Source organism: Hemitrygon akajei, chromosome 17 (genome assembly GCF_048418815.1).
Source record: "Hemitrygon akajei chromosome 17, sHemAka1.3, whole genome shotgun sequence".
In the NCBI taxonomy this organism is placed as follows: Eukaryota; Metazoa; Chordata; class Chondrichthyes; order Myliobatiformes; family Dasyatidae; genus Hemitrygon; species Hemitrygon akajei.
This window is the reverse complement of record NC_133140.1, coordinates 36,001,989-36,017,068: the sequence shown is the minus strand read 5'-3', so window position 1 is coordinate 36,017,068 and position 15,080 is coordinate 36,001,989. Positions and strand designations below refer to the sequence as shown.

General features: G+C 40.5%; 1 protein-coding gene across 2 annotated transcripts in view; it reads left to right on the top strand.

The window, feature by feature from the left end:
* Positions 1–15,080, top strand: part of edc4 (enhancer of mRNA decapping 4) — a 104,935-nt gene that overhangs the window by 26,630 nt on the left and 63,225 nt on the right. For both annotated transcript variants that reach the window (XM_073069892.1, XM_073069893.1), the window contains exons 10-14: positions 1,066–1,161; positions 1,696–1,795; positions 4,064–4,244; positions 10,886–10,949; positions 12,586–12,665. In XM_073069892.1, the coding sequence (XP_072925993.1) occupies positions 1,066–1,161; positions 1,696–1,795; positions 4,064–4,244; positions 10,886–10,949; positions 12,586–12,665 (521 nt within the window). The remainder of the gene's footprint in view (positions 1–1,065; positions 1,162–1,695; positions 1,796–4,063; positions 4,245–10,885; positions 10,950–12,585; positions 12,666–15,080) is intronic.

The following is a 15,080-nucleotide window of genomic DNA, read 5'->3' as shown; positions in this document are numbered from 1 at the left end:
TTTTTTGCCGGAGGTTTGTAAATTGTAGAATTCATTACCACTGATGGTAGTGGAGGCCAAGTCATTGGGTATATTAAAAGTAGAGTTTGATAGGTTCTTGACTAGCAGGGGCAGGGGCTGACAAAGTTGTGGGGAGAAGACAGGAGAATGGTGTTGAGAGGGTTAATAAATCAGCCATGATGGAGTAGCGGAGTGAGCTCAGTGGTCCGAGTGGCCGAAATCTGCTCCCATGGTCTTATAATGAAGGCTGATCTGCCAAGTTTGAGCGTTTTCTGTGGGATAAAGGAATAATTTTTAAAAAAATCCAAGTCCAAATTTATAGTGGAAAAGTGAATAGGTAATTGAGGTTGTACTGTAATTAACCCAGGTTCCATTGTTATTTTTACCATGTGATATTTGGTGGTGTCTCAAACTGCAAAGAACTGGGTGTTTCTTTTTCATGAAATTTATTCTCAGTGTGATTAGAAGGGACTAAATTAAAATATCAAAAATTCAATTTACTTCTGGAAAGCCATTTTCCTTTTTTCCCCAGCATTATCGAAAATAGCTCATGGCAATACAAAATATGAGATTAATTGACTGATCAGAGACCATGGCCAACATAACAGACGTTCATGTCCAAAGGTGAAATTCTTATGGAACATTTATAAAACGTGTTCCTATAGTGATAAGAAAAGCAGTTATTGAGTAGGTGCATTTGACACAATCTTCATTTTCCCTCCCCTTATTTTTAACTCTATTTTGTAACTCCAAAGGAAATCTGATGTGGGATTTAAAAACCTAAGTATTCTTAAAGTTATTTGCATTATGAGTTGTGGAGTGCAGAGTTAACCTGCTTGTGAAGTTTCTTCTTGCCTACTAAGAGTAAGTTGTGGGAGAGTTGGTTTTTAAGCAAAGATGAATGAAAAGACCAAGAGTAGATCAACCTCTTTTATTACAAATAAAAAAAAAAGGTCATATTGTAAACCGCTTTGCTCTAAATTGCTTCGTTACTGTAAAGCTTTTTGGGCTGTAGTTTAGTCTACTGCTGATAGATATTTTATTCCCCCTTCCTTTGTTCTATAGAGTCCCATTCTGGCGTTTCTTAATTACTGGAGCTAGTCAGAATCGAGAGCTGAAGATGTGGTGTACTGTGTCATGGACTTGTTTACAAACGATCAGGTATAGTATTTAAAATGGAATAGTTGACATTATCTGCTTATCTTTGGTGCCAAGTTTATGTCTTTAATGCTAATTTTGTCCATTTGCTGAAGTAAGAAATCTGTAAATAGATTGTGACTTGAATGTTGTAAAGGTTTGATTTCATTTATTAAAACAAAACTTCTCAGATTCTGTTTAATAGGATCTTAACATGCTGCAGCCTGAATGGTGGCTATTTCAAGATTATTGTATTGTGTTTTCTCAAAACACTGGAATGCTGCATTTGCTTGCCAGTGTTCTAAAACCTTGATCAGACTTGCTTCATATTCAGGATTGTTTTCTCATGCACTTTTTATTCCTGTTTCTATGTTGGTTTAGAAAATTTTATCCCTTTTTTTGTTTAAAATTGATTTAAAAAAGTTTTCTTTAAATGTTTCTCCCTGCCTCTGAGTTGATAATTTTTGTGGCAATTTAAGAACACAGACGACTAAGTGATGCAGTACATGATGGGAAACTATCAAATTTATCTTGTTTTTGTTTTTTTTTGTGCTTTAGGTTTATGCCTGACCCTCTTAATACTAATGTGCAACCTAGTCTGAAAGCTAGCTTGGATCTATCTGCAGAATATCTAATCCTCAGTGATGTACAGAGAAAAGTGAGTTTTTTCCCTAGTCTGTTGCAGTGAATCTCTGCATAAATTCCATTGTTGTGTATTTTAATTCTAATAGTTCTTACACAATTTAGAAATAGAATAGTCAAGCTATTACACTTTTCTTTATTTGTGTGTGAACTTTTCTCATTGTCAAATCACTTTTCACCTTGCTTTCCTTATCCTACAAAAATAGATTGTAGTCTGCATAGAATGAAACATACAGGCATGTTGGATGAAGGATGTAAATAAATCTGTTATGGTATATTAATTCAGCCTTGGTGCCTTTCACAGATGAATTAAAAAGAAACACCTACCCCAGCATTCCAGTTGTTTTTAAAAAAAAAAGATATTTGAGTTGTTTTAAATTTTTTAAAATTGCATTTTATTGCCTTCAAATTTTGTTTTATTGTTTCTATTTTTAGCATGTGAATTTAAGTGTTTATGGATGTCAAAGAAATTCTCAGGTGTTCAATAACAGTGATCCTGGAACTGTGCAAATCTGTCCATTAAACTGAATGCTCACTCTAAGACAGCTCCTATGTTATTTGGATGGCTAGGACCCTACTTGCTGATAAACAAACTGGGGACTACACTAGAAGGAAAGAGATGACCCAAGGACAGTGGCAGTGATCTTGGACGCAGTGAAAGATGTGCCTTGATTTTTTTCCCCCCTGCTCTCCTTGGTGTTTAACATAGTGAAGACTTCTTATTCTTTTCAAACTTGGTTTCATTTTTTGTAGCTAAAGCCAGCTGGTTTTGAAAACAAGCCTGGAATTCAAAAAAATTCAAAATAAACTTGTGACTAGAGTAACCTGTTAAGCAAGATGTCTGCCAAATTAATGTTGGCATATTTCAAAGTAAATTTTATTATCAAAGTACATGTATGTTACTATAAGCGGCCCTGAGATTCATTTTCCTGTGGGCATACCCAATAAATCTATAGAATAATAACCATAACAGAATCGTTGAAAGTCTGTCCAACTAGGGCATTCAAGCAGAGTGCAGAAGATGACAAACTGTGCAAGTACATAAAAGAAATAATAAATAAATAAGCTATAAATATCAAGAACATGAAATGAGTCCTTGTAAGTGAGTTGTTTGCTCATGGGAACATTTCAGTGGGTTAAGTGAAGTTATACCCTTTGGTTCAAGAAACTGATGGCTAACGGGCACTAGTCGTTCCTGAACCTGGTGATGAGAGTTCTGGGGTACCACCTTCCTGATGGCAACAGTGCGAAGAGAGCACAAAAGGGGTGGTGGGGACCTCTGATGGATGCTGCTCTCCTGCGACAGTGTTTCATGTACATCTGCTCAATGGTTGGGAAAGCTTTACCCGTGATGGACTAGCCATATCCATTATTTTTTTGTAGGATTTTCCTTTCAAGGATATTGGTGTTTCTTTACTAGGTTATGATGCAGCCAATCAATATACTCTCCACTACACATCTATTGAAGTTCTTCAAAGTTTTAGATGTCATGCTGAATCTCCATAAACTCCTAAGTAGAGGCACTGCCATGCTTCCTTCATAATTGCACATACATGCTGAGTCCAGGACAGGCCCTCTGAGGCAAGGTTGAAACTGTCCAATATGGCATCTGCCAGGAATGCTGAGTTCAGCCTCTACTGCTCATCTGCTCACCCTCATTGAATCTACAAGTTAATATTTTAATATCCTGTTTCAATCCTAAGCTCAGTTACCAACCATACTTTTCTATTACCAAAAGTCCTGCATCTAAGTATGGTTTGTGTCATTCAGCCATTGTTGAAGTACAAGATCAATTCTCTCTGGTGCCTTCCTCATTGATTTAAAGCATCTTTGTCCAAGTTGTCCAGAAGTTTTGTGTGCTAAATCTAGCTCTTCTATTATTACTGTCCATTGCTAGTTTTTGTTAAATACTGGTGGGGGGAAAATGAAGGATTTTAATCTTAAATATTTACAAATTCTTTTGTGGCTTTGATCTTAGCTATATATATATATATATATATAACTTCAGCTTGCTGGATTGAGCCCTCCGTTCTAGTATAGTCGCCCATTGTATTCTGTCACACTTTGCTAAAACATTAGACTAAAAGTCTAAATTAACTATTTGCATTTTTTAAAAAAAGCTTGTTTTTTGTCATTAGTAATTAACTGGACCCTTTAATTTTTGGACATAGAACTGCTTTGCATTAATAGTGTAAATAAGCACAAGCTCCCTTTATATAATTTTTAATAGTGTTCCTACGTTGTATTGTTCAAATCAAATTAAATTGCTATTTAACTATTGCAGGTATTGTATGTGATGGAGCTACATCAGAATCAGGATGATGGCAAAGCCCATTTTGTTTCCATATCTGAATTCTTGCTTACCCTCCCAGTGCTCAGTTTTGGCATTCAGGATGTCAGCAGATGTCGGCCGAGGCACACAGAGGTTCTGCCCGCTGAGGAAGACAGTGAGACTTTAAGTGCAGGTCAGCAAGAAATTGATGGTATACTATAGAACACTGTATATTTTGTTTTCAGGAATTTAATATCTTGGTATTGTCTGCAAGACACAAGACATGGGAGCAGAATTAGGCACCTGACCAATCATGCCACTGTACCATAGTGCTTGGTGTTATGCTATTACTGTTCAGGGCTTTCAGGAGTTCAATTCTGGCGCCATTCTCTAAGGAGTCTCTGTACGTCCTCCCCGTGGGTTTCCTCCCACAATCCAAAGACTTAGCTTAATTGGTCATTGTAAATTGTCCTGTGATTAGAGTAGAGTTAATTGGGATTATTGGGGGTTTCTGAGACACTGTGGCTTGAAGGGCCTATTCAGAACTTTCATGCTAAATGAATGTCTGAAAATGGTTGAGCAGATAACTGCTGGTCTGATTTGGACATGTTTCAGTATATAGTTTGTGACCTGTCTAGACTTTATTCTTCATTCTGTGCCATTTTTTTTTACTGCAATGGCAGTGGGGTATTGCAGCCTTTGGATGCTACTGATGTTGCTCTTGAACATTTTATGCAAAAACTGTCTTTACTAGTGTTTGTATTGATGGTATGGGGGTGGGAAAGTTACTTATCTAAATGTGTTTGTGGGAAAAGTATTATGAACATAGAAAACAAACCAGTATTTTTGACTTCCACAGTCTACATTAAGGCTGTGGGATCTTTTGTAAAATAGTGTGACCCAGGAGTTACAAGTACATTGTCTACATGCTGCAGTATCCTCAGTGAACAATGTGATAAAGAAGGCTTTGTTGATTTACGTCAGTCTGGTATGAGTATAGAGGTCGGGAGCTCGTGGTAATTGTGCAAGTTGTTGGTGAGGTTGCATTTGGAATATTGTAATTAGTTTTGGTCACCCTGCTGTTGGAAAGATGCCATTAAGCTGAAAAGAGTGCAGGACTGATTTACAAGGATGTTGCCAGATCTTTGATGTTGTAGATTTGAGAATGAGTGGTGAACTTAAAGAGGTGTATAAAATCAGGAGAGGCATCAATATGGTGAAGGCACACAGTTTTTCCCCAAGGTTGGGGAATCGAGAACTAGAGGGCATAGTTTTGTGTGAGAGGGGGTTCATTTAATTAGGAACCTGTGGGGCAACCATTTGTATCCAGATGGTGGTTGGTATATGGAATGAGCTGCCAAATGAAGTGATTGAAGCAGGTACCTGAACAACATTTAAAAGGCACTTGGTCAAATACAGTGCCTTGAAAGTATTCAGCCCCCACAACTATTTTCGCATTTTACTGGCTAGTGTTCTAAATTTAAGATATATTGAAGTAGGATTTTTGAACTAATCTACAAAACAATGCATCATATCAAATCAAAAGAAAAATTACAAAACCTGTCAACAGTTTAAAAATTTAAAAGGCTGAGAAAGTATTCAACCTCTTTGTGATTACTACACACTTTCCTCCGGTACAATATATTATCTTACCAACTCACCCAATTTATTGATGTAGAATATTGGAGGATCACCAGTTTTCAATGAATTCCTAAAAATACTTTGACCAGTGACCAAAGCTCTTGGGTTGGTCTGTTGACCTTGAGAGGAGGGGAGGGAATTTCACTCGTGTCAGGTGCCAGAGTAGAAAAGGGTGCAGTGGCAGCGGATTAAAGCTTTGACCAGCGACCAATCCATATTTGAGATTGATTACCAAGAGAAAATTAAAGCAAGCAAGGGGCATTTACAGTTGCCATCATTGTAGGAGCTATTGTCTGATTGGACAGAGTCAGAGCTTGAACTTGAGGCTTTAGCTCTTCGAGGCTTCTGTCAGAGAAAAGAAAAGCTTTAGGTTGATTTTTTTTTCCCTTCTTTATGTCTGCTCATTTAAGACAGTAGAGATGCCAAACAGGATAGTGGAATGCTCCTCTTACGGGATGTTAGGAAGGCAGGGAGACTGCCAGTGTCCCTGGCAACTACAGCTGTGAGAAGTGCATCCAGCTGCAGCTTCTAACAATTCTCTTTAAGGAGTTGGAGCTGGAACTGGATGAACTCTGGATTATTCAGGATGCTGAAGGGGTGGCAGATAAGACATTTAGAGAGGTAGTTACACCCAAGGTGCAGGACACAGGAAACTAGGTGACAGTCAAGAAGTGGAAAGGGGTTAAGGAGCCAGTGCAAAGTACCCCTGTGGCCATCCTCCTCAACAACAGGTACAGCACTTTGGATGGAGGAGGAGGGGTTGACCTAACAGAGGACACAGTGGTTGGGTGTCTGGCACGGAGTCTGGCTCTGTGACTCAGAAGGGAAGAGGGGAGAAGAGACACAGTGTGGTGATACGGGATTCGTTAGTTAGGGGCACTGTTGGTTCTGTGGGCATGAACGAGATTCCCAGATGGTATGTTGCTTCCCGAGTGCCTGGGGCTGGGACTCCTCAGATTGGGTCCTCAGCATTCTTAAGTGGAAGGGTGAACAGCCAGAAGTCGTGGCCCATGTAGGTACCAATTACATGGGTAGGATGAGAGCCAAGGTTCTGTATAGGGAGTTCAGGGAGTGAGGTGCTAAGTTAAAAGGCAGGACCCCCTGGGTCGTGATCTCAGGATTGCTTATGGTGCCACATGCTAGTGAGGCCAGAACTTGGAAGATTTAATGTGACTCTAAAGAGTTGGTGTAGGTGGGAGGGCTTCAGACTTTAGGACCATTGGGCTCTCTTCCAGGGAAGAAGTCAGGAACGCTAAAAGAAGGCGTGAAGTTGCTTTAGCAGGCAAGGTGAAGGAGAATCCTAAGGGATTCTATTGGTATGTTAAAAGCAAAAGGATTGCTGGGGACAAAAACTAGAATGGTAATCCATATGTAGACCTAAAGCAGATCAGGCAAGATTTTAAATGCATTCTTTGCATCTGTATTTACTTGGAAGCCAGATACAGAGTCTATAGGAGTGGGTCAAAGTGGTATCAACTTCATGGACCCTATACAGATAACAGAGCAGGAGGTGTTTGCAACCCTGAGGCAAAACAGGGTGGATAAAATCCCCAGGCTTGACAGGATGTTCCCTCAGACCCTATGGGAGGCAAGTGCAGAAATTGTTGGGACTAGCAGAGATATTTAAAATATCCTTAGCAGCAGGCAAACTACCAGAGGATTAGAGGATAGCCAATGTTGTTCCACTATTTAAAACAGCCTCTAAACCGAAATCAGGAAATTACAGGCCAGTGAGTCTGACATCAATTGTGGGGAGGTTATTGGAAGGTGTTCTAAGGGATCTTGTGATTATTTGGATCATTATTTGTGAATATATGATTATTTGGATAGACAGGGATTGGTTAAGGATAGTCAGCATGGCTTTGTGTGTGGTAGGTCATGCCTAACCAATCTTCTAGAGTTTTTCAAGGAAGTTACCGGCAAAGTGGCAGTGGACTTGAGTAAGGCATTTGACAAGGTCCTGCATGGGAGGATGGTCAAGAAGATTTAGTCATCGGCATTCAGGATCAGGTAAATTAGATTAGACATCGGCTTTGTGGGAGAAGCCAGAGAGTGGTAGTCGAGGGTTGGCTCTCTGACTGGAGGCCCGTGACTAGTGGTGTGCCACAGGGATTTGTGCTGGGTCCAGGGAGAGGGTTCCTCTTGTCCTTGCTTACCACTACACTTGTCTCCGCATCCAGCAAATAATTCTCCATAACTTATGGGATCTCACCACCCAGCACATCCTCCTTCTTCCCCCTTCTGTTTTCCACAGGGATTGCTCCCAATGCGACTCCCTTGTCCAAATGTCCCTCCCCACTAATCTCCATCATTCTGGCACTTATCCTTACAAGTGGAACAAGTGCCACACCTGCCCCTATACTGCCTCTCTCACTATTATTCAGGGCCCTAAACAGTCCTTCCAGGTGAGCTGACACTTCACCTCTACCATATCCGGTGCTCCCAGTGTGGTCTCTTGTATATTGGTGAAACCCAACATAGATTTGGAATCTGCTTTGTCGAGCACCTTCGTTCCATCTGCCAAAAAAAGTGGGATTTGCTTGTAGCCACTCATTTCAATTCTGTTTCCCGTTCTGATATGTCAGTCCGTGGTCGCTTCTGCTGCCACGTTGAGGCCACACTCGGGTTGGAGAAGCAACACCTTGTATTCCGCCTGGATTGCCTGCAACCTGATGGCATGAACATCAATTTCTCGAACTTTTGGTAATTGCGCCCCCCCCCCCCACTTCACAATTCCCCATTCCTGTTTCCTTCTTGCCTTTTCTTACCTGCCCAACTCCTCCCCCTCTGTTGCTCCTCCCCCTTCCCTTTCTTCCATGGTCTTCTGTCCTCTACTATCAGATTCCTCCTTAACCAGCCCTTTATCTCTTTCACCAATCAACTTCCTAGCTCTTTATTTCACCTCTCCCTCTCTTCCAGTTTCCCCTATCACCTGCCACTTTGCACTTCCTCCCCTTCCTTTCCAGTCCTGATGAAGGGTCTTGGCCCGAAGCGTCAATTGTTTACTCTTTTCCATAGATGCTGCCTGGCCTGCTGTGTTCTTCCAGCATTTTATGTGTGTTATCTCTAGCAAGACCTCAAAATTGCTGTCCACTGCCACTCCCTAACTAACCTGGTACAGCTTAAGCAATTTTGCAAGGAGGAATGGGTAAATCTTGCTCCATGACATTGTGCAAAGCTAATAGTGAGATATCCAAAGGACTAGCTGTAATAACTGCGAGAGGTGGTTCAATTAAGTTCTGAGCAAAGTGGGGATGAATACATTTGAACTGCTGACATTTCAGGTTTTGAATTTTTTAGTTTTCATGCTTTGCAATATTTCCTGTTTTTTGGACTCTACTGTGAAAAAAGGAGCATGTGATTCACAAGTAAAAATTTTCAGTTAAGTTGATCAAAATCCCTGGTTGTACTACTCATTTATTGGAGGGTTGAATGCTTTTGCATGCCACTGTACATGTGTTGGAAATGTTAAAAGAAATATAGATAGATAGATACTTTATTCATCCCCATGGGGAAATTCAACTTTTTTCCAATGTCCCATACACTTGTTGTAGCAAAACTAATTACATACAATACTTAACTCAGTAAAGAATATGATATGCATCTAAATCACTATCTCAAAAAGCATTAATAATAGCTTTTAAAAAGTTCTTAAGTCCTGGCGGTAGAATTGTAAAGCCTAATGGCATTGGGGAGTATTGACCTCTTCATCCTGTCTGAGGAGCATTGCATCGATAGTAACCTGTCGCTGAAACTGCTTCTCTGTCTCTGGATGGTGCTATGTAGAGGATGTTCAGAGTTATCCATAATTGACCGTAGCCTACTCAGCGCCCTTCGCTCAGCTACCGATGTTAAACTCTCCAGTACTTTGCCCACGACAGAGCCCGCCTTCCTTACCAGCTTATTAAGACGTGAGGCGTCCCTCTTCTTAATGCTTCCTCCCCAACACGCCACCACAAAGAAGAGGGCGCTCTCCACAACTGACCTATAGAACATCTTCAGCATCTCACTACAGACATTGAATGACGCCAACCTTCTTAGGAAGTACAGTCGACTCTGTGCCTTCCTGCACAAGGCATCTGTGTTGGCAGTCCAGTCTAGCTTCTCGTCTAACTGTACTCCCAGATACTTGTAGGTCTTAACCTGCTCCACACATTCTCCATTAATGATCACTGGCTCCATATGAGGCCTAGATCTCCTAAAGTCCACCACCATCTCCTTGGTCTTGGTGATATTGAGACGCAGGTAGTTTGAGTTGCACCATATCACAAAGTCCTGTATCAGTTTCCTATACTCCTCCTCCTGTCCATTCCTGACACACCCCACTATGGCCGTGTCATCAGCGAACTTCTGCACATGGCAGGACTCCGAGTTATATTGGAAGTCTGATGTGTACAGGGTGAACAGGACCGGAGAGAGTACGGTTCCCTGCGGCGCCCCTGTGCTGCTGACCACCGTGTCAGACCTACAGTCTCCCAACCGCACATACTGAGGCCTGTCTGTCAAGTAGTCCACTATCCAATCCACCATGTGAGAGTCTACTCCCATCTCCGTTAGTTTGTGCCTTAAGATCTTGGGCTGGATGGTGTTAAAGGCACTAGAGAAGTCAAGGAATGTAATCCTCACAGCACAACTGACCCCCTCTAGGTGAGAGAGTGATTTGTGCAGCAAATACGTGATAGCATCCTCCACTCCCACCTTCTCCTTATACGCAAACTGAAGAGGATCCTGGGCGTGCCTGGTTTGTGGCCTCAGATTCTGTATTATCAGCCGCTCCATGGTCTTCATCACGTGCGACGTCAAGGCAACAGGTCTGAAGTCATTCAACTCCTTTGGTTGTGGTATAATATGGGCTAAATGTAGGTAAATGGGACAGCTTAGATGGATATCTTGGTTGGCAAGGACCAGTTAATTCAAAGAGCTTCTTTCCATGCTGTTATGACTAAAGCTCTATTCATTTGTGATTAATGAATTAGTGGTTTTAACTGAAGTTGTGAAGTGACTAAAATGTTTAGTATGAAAAATAAACAATTCATGTTGTGTGGGAATGTTACATTGGTGTAGAATTGCAAAGATCGGCCCAAAAGGAGCTGATTGCAAATTTAGATTTCAAATGTTACTTTCAATGGGCACAGGAAATTAGGAGAATGAGATTAGATGAAATGGTTCATCTGCTATTTTCTCTTTTTGCAGAAGGAAATCCAGGCCCCATTGAATCTTCAGTAGTACAGATAAAATTGTACTGTGTACACACCAAGTAAGTGACAGAGTTAAGAATTGTTTGAACTTATTGATGACATTCTGAGAGCAAGTGGGCATTGTTGATATGTCTAAATAAATATATAACTTTCAGTAGGTTATTTATGTCTAAGAATAAATCTTGGAAGATGCAATTAATCTTGCAAAAGAAAGCTAAAACTTCACTTTTAAAAATTCTGGTATATGCAGCTGTTTTAGTGGGTTCTGCTCATACAACTACATATTCTGTTTTCTGGAGCTATAGTGTTGCATCTTTTTGTAAGACGTTTTACATTTGATAAGTGACCTGTACTCCTCTTTTGGTTAAACAGACTTTTAAGAAATGCCAATAATACTTAAGTCTTTCCTTATTTCTGTTATGTATGAGCTTTGAAAATTTTCTTTGCCTCACAATTGCCATTTCTATTGTTGTAAAACATGCACAAAATATTGGGTTTTCTTTGCTGATAAAGTCAGTAGGAAACATTGGATGCAGATGGTGATTTACCAACTACCGTAGATTCCGGATTATAAGCCGCTACTGTTTCCCACATTTTGAACAGCTTTGAACTCTGCGGCCTATAATCCAGAGCGGCTAATACATGGTTTTTTTTTCATGCCGCCTCGTAAACATTTTGCCTCGTAACAGTAGACCAATAAAATTGATGAGTAGTTCACAGAGGTCCAATGAAATTGTACGATAAATCAAGCGCACTTTCACAATTAAATTATTGTAAATCAGTCATTTGTACTCACCCTCATCAACATGGAAAATACTCGAAGCAAGACCCGAGCGCGTCAGACCCGATTAGACCCGATCGCAATGCGCAAGCGTCAGACCCGATTAGACCCGAGCGCATTGCGCAAGCGTCAGACCCGATTAGACCCGATCGCAATGCGCAAGCGTCAGACCCGATTAGACCCGAGCGCATTGCGCAAGCGCGTCAGACCCGATTAGACCCGATCGCATTGCGCAAGCGTGTCAGACCCGATTAGACCCGATCGCATTGCGCAAGCGTCAGACCCGATTAGACCCGATCGCATTGCGCAAGCGTGTCAGACCCGATTAGACCCGATCGCATTGCGCAAGCGTGTCAGACCCGATTAGACCCGATCGCATTGCGCAAGCGTCAGACCCGATTAGACCCGATCGCAATGCGCAAGCGTCAGACCCGATTAGACCCGATCGCATTGCGCAAGCGTCAGACCCGATTAGACCCGATCGCATTGCGCAAGCGTGTCAGACCCGATTAGACCCGATCGCAATGCGCAAGCGTCAGACCCGATTAGACCCGATCGCATTGCGCAAGCGTCAGACCCGATTAGACCCGATCGAAAACGCTGCTTTTAAGTTAAAGTCGATCAATAACTTTTCCTGGTAGGCTGCAATATATATATTTTTACCAGTCGCTAGGAGATATTGGAATGTTGTTCGTGCTGTTCAGTAAAAAAGTATATGCAACGTAATTTGTGTTACCGATACGTATGTATATTTAAAAGTAGCGGTGCGGCCTAAAATCCGGTGCGGCCTTTACAATTAAAAAATTGATTTTATTTCTAAAATTAGAGCCTGCGGCTAATAATCAGGTGCGCTCTGTAGTCCGGAATCTACGGTATTTGTCTTCATGTTCTGAGCATTATATTTCTTGTTTCAGAACACTTCAGGATGTGCAAATTTATTTCCAGCCACATCAGAATGCAAGAGAACCCTCTGCTGCTTCCCATGAAGATTTCAGTAAGTTGTATCATGATCTGTCAGTTAATATTCCATCAGACCCCTTTACAAAAAGAAAAAAGTACGCATACTCAGTAGCTCCTTCATGGTTTGCAGACATTTTTTTTGCTCCACACATTTTATGCATGGAAGTTTCATAGTACTTAAGCCTTTGAAGCCATCCCTCACCATAGTCGCCGGACAAGTCAACTCCATCATTCTGCTGGCGAAACCATTCAATCATCACTCAATCATGCTCATTCCTCCTACCAACTTTCACAGTTTTTCTAATGCTCATTTGCTTTAGTGAATCACTGCATAGAATTGCAATTTTTTTTCCTCTGGTGCTTTATACCATACACAGTTGACAAACCAATGCCATACAAGTCACACAGCTTATGCACAGAAACACCTTGGTCCAGTTTTTGAACATTTCAACCTTCCCTTGGATCGATTGGACTGGCATTCACGTTTGGCACCAGCACTGGTACTGCACTTATCTTAGAAGCCATAGCTAGGATTAAATTTATGTAAATTAAGCAAAGATAGGCACAAAATATTGGGACTATCACCAAGTGCAATATAAATAATAAAAATAGCGTGCTTTTGTCAAAATGAGTTTCGCTACATATAGCACTTCGTGCACTACACACAGTGCCATCTGGAGGCCCAACCAGTAAACTATGTCTCGTAATTTCATCTGAATTAAAAGAGGCAGTGAAACATCAGTTTCCAGAAAATCGGTGGTCAACCTGTACCGTTTTTTTCCCCTTTCACCATTTGTCCATTTTGATGCTTGAAATTTGAACATCTGAAGACTGTAGATTTGTCCAACACCTGAATGAGATAACTAACATTGTTTTGATTAAAATGCTGGAGTTAAAGAGTACATATGTATTCTGTTCACAATAGTTTAAAAAAAAAGACTAATGTTTCTTTAAGCCATTCTTTAATTTTTTGTGGTTTTGTTAGTATTGGCAACATAACAAAGATACTTGTAATCTTTATTTGATAAGGAAAATGTAAATATTCAAGTGTTTATGTAGGATGTGAAGGTTGAATATCTATTGAGATATAAATGAACTAAATTACATTGAATGTGGAAACTGTTGGGCACATGGGACATACTGCAGTAGTATTTACATTTCATTGTAGATCATTGAGTTGAGGCTTCTTGGTATCTGATTAAATACATTGCTTTCACTTTAGCCTTATGCTTGAAAATGATTATTTTTCTTTGTAGAGTGTGATATTTTATGCATGGTAAAGATAAACATAATTAAATGTCAGGATTAAGTACATTATGCATTTTATCTGGAGAGACATCTTCAGATTCATTGTTATTGATGTAATATTATCCTGTGGTTTAATTTATTAGCTATTGAGGGTCAAAGTGGATTCACTTGTATGCATTGAAATTCATTTTCCACTTGGCCAACTTCACTAATTGATCAAGTTCCCTTTGTAATCTATATTAAAGTTCTTCAACAACATCTTCTAATCTTGGTCATTTGCAAACTTGCTGATCGAGCCTTGTGCATTCACATCCCAATCATTGATATAAATAATGTATAACCTGCAATACAGCTAGTCACCAGCCTCTATTCCAAGAAACAAACTTCATCCCATGCTTTGTACCTCAGTCAGTTTTGAATACACCTGACTAACTAGATTCCATGGGACCTAACCTTCCCAGACCAGCCTACAAGGTGGGACCTTGTTGAAGGCCTTGCTAAAGTCCAAATAGTTAACATCCATTGCCCTACCCTTATCTACCTTTTTGACACTTATTCAAAAATCTCTTAAATATTTGTCAAATATGGCTTTCCACACCGTAGGCCCTGCTGAATCTTTCTAATCAGACTTTGTCTATTTGAATACTGGTGGATCCTGTGTCTCAGAATTTCCTTCAGTAACTTCCCCACTACTGATATCAAGTCTGCTGAGAGGCCTCTAGATCCCATGGCTTTTTCTTGCTTACCCTTTTTAAACAACAGAACATCGTCAGCCACCGTACAGTCTTTGGGAACATCACCCATGGCCAGCAATAAAGTACCTCTACGAGAGCCTCTGCAATTTCTTCCCTAGGCTTCCAGAAAGTCCAAGGATACACTTGATTAGGCCTTGGGAATTCATTAAGGCTACAAAAGTAAAATACCTCCTCTCTGGTAATACGAATGTTCTCCAAAACATCTCCACTTGTTTCTCTTTTCTCTTGAGCAACCATAATTTTCTCATCAGTAAACACTAAGGAGAAATTTTTATTGAAAATCCTACCCATCTCCTGCAGCTTAAGACATAGGTAACCACCTACTCTCTCCCTTGCCACCCTTATAAAATGGCTATAGAATGTCTTGCGATTTTCCTCAGTCATACTTGCTAGATCCATTTCATACCTTCTCTTTGCCTTCTTGATTTTTGTCTTAAGAGTATTCT